General features: G+C 37.8%; 2 protein-coding genes across 5 annotated transcripts in view; one reads left to right on the top strand and one right to left on the bottom strand.

Annotated features, from left to right (window-relative positions):
* The window catches only part of MGMT (O-6-methylguanine-DNA methyltransferase), a 369,913-nt gene extending 365,859 nt beyond the window's left edge, over window positions 1–4,054 (top strand). Inside the window, exons 6-7 of the mRNA XM_073354045.1 lie at window positions 2,471–2,514; window positions 3,898–4,054. Coding sequence (XP_073210146.1) covers window positions 2,471–2,491 — 21 coding nt within the window. The 3' untranslated portion in view covers window positions 2,492–2,514; window positions 3,898–4,054. The remainder of the gene's footprint in view (window positions 1–2,470; window positions 2,515–3,897) is intronic.
* Window positions 1–7,500, bottom strand: part of EBF3 (EBF transcription factor 3) — a 129,665-nt gene that overhangs the window by 3,439 nt on the left and 118,726 nt on the right. For 2 of the 4 annotated variants that reach the window (XM_073354036.1, XM_073354037.1), the window contains exons 12-15: window positions 6,942–7,007; window positions 6,071–6,248; window positions 4,613–4,801; window positions 4,001–4,198 (exon numbers count right to left, since the gene is read on the bottom strand). In XM_073354036.1, coding sequence (XP_073210137.1) covers window positions 4,001–4,198; window positions 4,613–4,801; window positions 6,071–6,248; window positions 6,942–7,007 — 631 coding nt within the window. The remainder of the gene's footprint in view (window positions 1–4,000; window positions 4,199–4,612; window positions 4,802–6,070; window positions 6,249–6,941; window positions 7,008–7,500) is intronic. The other 2 variants (XM_073354038.1, XM_073354039.1) reach the window with 1 other exon arrangement.

The following is a 7,500-nucleotide window of genomic DNA, read 5'->3' as shown; positions in this document are numbered from 1 at the left end:
TCTGAGTCCACAGCTGGCCAGAGCTTTCTTGCTAAAAAATAATTTGCAGCAGCATAAATAAGTATTGTGCTTATGGGGGGAGGGGAGAAGGCTTCTGCCCCAAAGAACCTACAATCTAAAGCTCTGATCTTGCAAAGACTTATGCACATGCCTAAATTTTATGAATGTAAGTTGTCCTACTGAAGTCATATAAAGTTGACAGGATTACTCACATGCCTAAAATGAAGCATGTACATAAATGTGTGTAGGATCAGGGCCCAGGGCCCCAATCTTATAGACCCTTACTCACATGAGTAGTTCTTACTCATAGAAGTAGTCCAATTGAGGTTAAACAAACAACTTACTCTGAGAATAACAGTTTATAGAATCTGATCCTAAATAAGATGTACCTTGGCAGATGATGAATGAAAGCACTGGGGAAAGTGGAATGGAAATAAGAGTGACCATTAAAAGGCAAAGGAGCTTGGAGCAGCCCTAATGATGCTTATGTTGGGGGCTGAAACTTCAGCTGGATATGGAGAGAAGAAAGATGGTTTTAAACCATTTTGTCTCTCCCCCCAAGTCATTACAGATGTGCCGAGCAAAGTATTATTTTCTCACATTCAGCCAAATCCAGTAACTGGATTGCCTAACAGCAAGGGCCACAATAAACCCTAGTGAACCCTACAATGCCATTACTCATTTGTACTAAGGGGTGTATTGTGTGGGATATTGCAGGGCTCAATTCTGTGACCTCTTCTGTTCAATGTGTGTACAAGGCCTCAAGGGGAGGCCATGAGACAATTTGTGTTACAATGACGTTGGTATGCTGGTGACCTTTTGCGCTACCTCTCAGACTTCTTTGGACCTGGACAGTACAATCAATCAGGTTTCCTAGCACTGGATGAGAGCTAGCTGGTTGAGTCTTAATCCGGACAAGAGGCTATGCAGGGGGAAACAAATATGACAAATAGTGATATCTGCCCCTTTAACTAAAGGGGAGTATCATCTTTTATAATTCAGGTTCAAAATCTATTAGACCTCTGACTGCTTCTGGATCTTCAGATAAACATCTGTGAACAAGAGTTCTTATTTCTGTCTTTTCTTGACTACATAGGTGTGACCATTCCTAATGATGCCGAGATGTCACCCATTATTTATGCTTCTTTCACCTCCAGATTCAATGATATAAGCACACTCCAGCTAGGGCTTGAAGATCACTCCAGAACTTCAACTGCTGCAAATGGCAGCTGCCCAATTTCTTATTTTATTTCAGTTTATAAAATTTGCTGATCAGAAAACTCTCTAGTTGTGTGTATGATATTAACAAGATACTTATTAACACACTTCAGAAATTGACTCAGTGTCAATAAATGACTTTGACTATTTGAAAAAAAGGAGAAATTCTCCAAATAATCCTTCATGCAAAAGCCCTTGTGGTGTTTGATTAGGGAAGCACATATGACAGTTCAGAGAGTGCACTCGCTTCCCATTCATTTTTGGTACATTTCAATTCAAGATGCTGATTTTGAACTGTGAGTGCCTCTACAGTTTGTATGCTGGATATTGTAGAGCCCCTCTCTTTATTTGTGTGTTAATGTAACAGTTAAAATCAAGCTGGGACACATAAATGGAAAGTCCTTAAAGTCTTGTGGTAGGAGTAGGACATTCACATTGGATGCAGAGTGATATCACAATGCTTAGGCTCTTCTTAAATCCTGTTTAAGTCCTCAAAATAGGGTTTATGTGGGATGTAAATGGTGCATGGACCTTGACTGGCTCCCTGGAGTGGGATGAATTTCACACCCATGTGTTGTTAGCCTTCAACTCAGGAGTTTGCTTCTCTCTTTGGTTTGACAAAACCAGAATACGTTGCTGCCAGACATATGTAGTTACTTGGGGCCAGATTTTTGAAATTATTTATGTGCCTAAAAACAAATATCGGTGTCTAGTGGAAGTTAGGTGCCTAACTTGCTTAGGGCTTTTGGAAATTCCACTAGATGCTTATCTGTATTTTTAGTCGCTTAAATACTTTTGAAAATCCAGCCTTTGTGGTGTTTTGGGGGTTTTTTTTGTTGGTGAGTGTTCAGTGGGGAGGCGCTCTTATTGTCATTATGTACATTTTGATCATTTTAGTATGCATTTTCAATTGATTTTATTATCCAGCTTAATGGATGTTGACAGACTCATGTGGAAATATATATATAAATAAATACTGCATACAAGATAGCTGCCCAAATATAATACGCTGTGTTTTCTGTGTATCATAATTTCTTTTCATTTGGTTCCTAAGTTTTACTTGGAATGATGGTGGGGTTTGTTGGGGCCGGGGGGGGAGCGGCGGAAAGGGTTTGGATGATCTTAAAAGTGGATGGCACTTTTACAAGAATATGGGTTCTACCTGGCATAGCTTTTTGATTTACTTTTGACACAGTAAAGATTTACTGTGCCATTAATTGTTACTCTAACTGTTGTTCTTTTATGCAATTAGATCTATGTGAATGAACCCTGAGGCCTGCCTGGATCCAACTGCAGGTCAGCACTTAGATTGTCTGCTTTTTGGCGCAGTGATGGTGGCCAAGATTTTCAGAAATCACAAGTGATTTAGGTGCCTCGATTTTGGGAACGCTCAACTTGAAACCCGAAGGATCTTGATTTTCAGTGAGCAGGCACATCTGCAAATTGGCCCCATTAAAATGCTTCAAGTTGGACACCCAGAAACTAAGGAATGCAGAATCACTAATCACTTTTGAAAACCATGGCCAGTGTCTTCATCTGTGTTTGGAAAGTGCCTGGTATACTGTGGGCACTATTGCAATGTAAACAAGAATGTTCTAAATTTTTGTTGAGAAATGTGGGTCTAAACCTGGGAGGTTTCAGTGCCTTCAATCAATCCCATCTGACTTCAGTGGGAGGTGAAGTGTTTCAATTCAGTACAGCTCAGAATTGGGCCCTCTAATGGAACCAGGTAGGCAACTAACCCTTTTGAACCGTTCAAATTAATCGGGCATTACTTATCATCCATTCTTGGAGAAATGTCATAAAAAGGGAAACCCCTTTGTGGATAGAATCATAGAATACCAGGGTTGGAAGGGACCTCAGGAGGTCATCTAGTCCAACCCCCTGCTCAAAGCAGGACCAATCCCCAATTTTTACCCCAGATCCCTAAATGGCCCCCTCAAAGATTGAACTCACAACCCTGGGTTTAGCAGGCCAATGCTCAAACCACTGAGCTATCCCTCCCTTATTCCTCTTATAAATTTGCACTGCACCATAATTCTGCCCCAATGCCATTAGGTGACCAAGTGAATTCTGCAATTGATTTATAAAAATGCCCATGATAATGCCCATATAAAATCACACAAACAAAAAAGCAGAAGCTCAGAGTTGCCTGTTTTAATTAAAACCTTTCATTTTTCCCCAAGTCCTGTATCTAGTTTAACATGGCAATAATGGGCCCATAAAGCCCAGCAAGATGTGCAAATTGGTTAAATCTGGTTAGTCAATACCAGGGAAGGTCAGCCCATTGAGCAACAATTTCAACCAGTTTTCATTTTTTGACATATTTTAAAATAACAATTACATCATGTGTAAAAACGGGGAAATATATATTCTGTAATACTACAGTTAAAAATGTTCATCAAAAATGTATGCAGAGAATGTATAAAGAAATGCAAGGACTGTACATGATCTGTAAGGAGCATTCAGAGATGTGTGTTTAGTTTAAAGTTTAATGTATGAAACCTAAAGGGAAAATGCCAGGAAAGCAGCTACTATATCCCTTAATGCAAGAATTAAAATCAAACTAGGATTTGCTTCAAATTTTAGCATATTTCTGTGCTACTGTTTTTAGTATGACATTCTTGCATTTATATTGCAGAACCAGAAAACTAAGAATGTTATCCTTTCTAATTTCAGTTTAGGTCAAAAGGTACTGCTCTCCAAAAAGACATGATTATAGAGTTTTAGTGTATGCACTAAAAAGCCTGCAATACACAAAAAAATGAGAGATCCAGCTCACCTTGAAGTCCATTTCCATTTGCACTGGTGCAAGATGGTGGAGGAGAGGCTTGGGGCCTGACAACTGGAGCAAAGGCGCTCTTTTGTTTCACTGCAGAGATGACATTGGCAGGTGAGAATGAGAAAATGCCGTGTGTACTGCTACAGTTTGAAGGGAGGGTGACCGAAGAGGCTGCCATGGTAGGGCTTGACGGCACTACTGCAATAAAGCAAAAATAATCAGGACTCAGATTGAGGTTTTTCATGGCAAACATGGAAAAAGAGAGTGATAGGGCCTTGCCTCTTCAAATATTGGAAATATATATATAAATATATATATAATATGTAAAAATAAAAATAATGAAATGCCTTGGCTTGGCCACTCTCTGGATAACAGGCAAACTCTTTTGTGTTGGACTTTTGTTACAAATTGTGCAGTCCGATTTTTTGTCTCTGAGACCGTATTATGGCAAATAAAGATCAATTTACTATATTCATTTTTACGTCCAGCCTCCAGAGTCACCCCTCCTTTTATCCAGTAGCTCACATTATAAAAATCAAAACAATGCAAGTATCTGATTTTGTAATAAACATGAATCTATATGATGATGTGTTACCAAAAATAGACACTTACTGCCATAAGGAGAGTTAGCTGAGGAGCCATTAAGAAATCCAGGGGAACCTGGTACACCTAGATTGGGCATGCCGGCATTGCCATATCCATTCATGCTATTGCTGACTGTGTTGTAATTGGACTGCTGAGGAGTACTGCTTGGAACATATCCTCGCGGGGAAACACTGCTTGTGTTGCGACTGTAACCTACTGTGTTAGAAAACCCCCCACCCCGAAAAAATAATGTTATTATTTATAATATAAACTTAGAGGGCTGGGGGGGTTTCCTCATGCATCATATATTACAGGTTTTAATTGATTGCACAGCTTTGCTCTAAGTTGTCTGTTACTGCCCTATCAACTCTTGCAGTTTAAGATAACCTTATCATGCCAACCTTACTTAAATCATCTGCGAGCACTCTATGTTGTCTCTCCTCCTAGCAAAGACAGCCAACAAAAGCTCTCTTCGATCCAAGCGTGTCAGTTTCCTTCACATTTGTCTTTAGTAGCAATTATCAACAGGCTTGATTCCCGGTTTGTACCAACATACTGCATGAACTTTCAGCCTCTACAGACCTTCAAATGCCATAGCTGACAGGAAAAAACTTGTTTGTTGCAGTGATTTAACTTTAAAAGGCTGTTTTGGGGTCTTCATTTTTATGATTGATATTTTTATACTAACAATAAGCTAGTACTTTCATAAAGGTGCATGTTTCTGTGAAGACTAACCCAGAATCAAGGTGGAGAATGTTTACGAGATTTATAACTTGGAAGTGGATTAAAAGACCCATTCTTTTGTAAGAGGAGACCAAGCAGAATCGGGATTTCAAATCACAGAAGATTAGCATGAATTTATTCTCATCTGTGCAATCAATTTATAATTATGTTGTAAGCAAAAATATATGGTTTTGAACATACTTAGGAAGCTGGTTTTACTCCTTTCATTAGTATAAAACTTAATTTAAAATGCAGTTTGCTATATGTATGTTAAGTTAGAAAATTTAAATTAAGTTACAAGGATTGTATTTTTATATATTACATACCTACATTTATATAAAATGTGCTTACATTTATAAAAACATCTAAAAAGATCAGTGTGGGCAATTTAGATTTGTCTGTGTAAATGTTGAATAAACATTTGGAGGATATCCAGACATAGTTGCTTTGTAATATACAGTATAGATATCTTATGTGTATATATACACATTTCATATCTAATGTTAATCAAGTGCTGTCATATATTTCTGCATTTTGCATAAATCTTTTCATTGGAGATGCTTCATGAGAAAAGAAAACCAAAGAAAGGGAAGAATTAAGTGTTATCTGGAATTTAAAGACTGCACTCCATTACACGATCAAAGATCGGACTAAAGGGAGGGGGAGGAAGATAGAGCATAGTGATGGCATCAGCCAGTATTAATAGACATTGTCTAAGAACAGTCAACAACATGAAGGATTAACTCTTGAAATCCCACATACCTTGGTCATTAGCTTGTGATGTTTCTGAAACATTAACTGCTAGCTGGCTGCTAAATGAGTTCACTCCCATCATGCCAGTGTGAGCTGGAGTGTTGGCAAGAGTAGGAATCTGGTTGTGATTGCGTGGCACACTGTATAATGCTTCAGCAATGTCAGCTGCTCGTTTCAGGATTATTTCCTACAAAACAGTAAAAGAATTAATTGCTAACATGTAGTGTACTTGTTTATGGTACCAGATACCCTATGAAATAACCTAATTTGGAATAACATTATCATTAATGGTAGAGATTATGGTAAAATTATGGTGGATGTGGGGATTTGATATTTGTTTCTGTGGTTGTGATTGAACTTTTTATTCTTCCTCCTGGTTACTGAAGTTATGTACGCTTTCCTATCAGCATAATCAATATAAAGCAGTGAAGAAGTTAACATAAAAATTTGGTCTAGTGCTGTTACTCATGTGAAAATTGTAAAAATATACTTTATTTGGAGACTGCAGCAGTGTTTTTCCATTAGTTTGCAAAATACAGTATGTTTTATCCGCTCTGTTTAGCAGATTTACTTAGGATTTCCCATTAGTCACTGTATATTTTGGACCAAGTTCAAGGTTATTCTCTTGTCTTAATGATTGCTTATGTTTTTGGCACCTTACACTTAATTGTCATTTTGGATAGGAAAACTAGCTGTAAGAAGAAAATGCGAAGATGAAGCATTTCCCTTGGAGCACTGCATCGTATCAGACTGCCCTCAAGGTGGCTGGCACATCTACACTGTGTACAAAAAGAATGTGTTGATATTTTGCCAACTTTGCAAATACAAGGTACTGATTTACATATGTATGCATGCATATAAAAAAGCACTGGTGACCTACCTGGTTGTTGTGGGGCATTCCATATAGGGCTTCAACAAGGTCAGCAGCTCTTTTAAGTAATACTTCCTATAGAAACAAAGCAAATTATTTTATATTTTTCAAAAAATAGCCATTATTTAAAAACAAAAAACCAACCAGAAAAGATAAATAACGTTACAAATTTACAGGGAAACTCTATGAGGAACTGATAAACTGGGCAAAATATATCACACAATATCCTGATGCTATTGTTATATTTAATGGTGGTATTACAAAGATAGGAAGGTATTTTGTTTTGGAGGAAAATATTGTTTGTGGTTTCAAATCAAAGCTAGATATGAGCCTAAAAATAATATTGCATTTTACATCCAGCTGTTCAATTATGATTGACTAGAAAAGGTGTTTGCTGCTGTAGCATGTAGAGCCAGTGCTGAATTAGTGAAATCAGTGCTTGAGGTTTAATGATGTAGTCTTATGGGTATTAAACAAACAAACACATGGCAGAGATATGAAAGGCACAGGCATCACATTTGGCTGTTAATTCCTAGCACTTTAGTGGTGAAGAACAATAAGTAATTTT

Source organism: Lepidochelys kempii, chromosome 7 (assembly GCF_965140265.1).
Source record: "Lepidochelys kempii isolate rLepKem1 chromosome 7, rLepKem1.hap2, whole genome shotgun sequence".
Classification (NCBI taxonomy): Eukaryota; Metazoa; Chordata; order Testudines; family Cheloniidae; genus Lepidochelys; species Lepidochelys kempii.
This window is presented reverse-complemented; position numbering and strand designations above follow the sequence as displayed.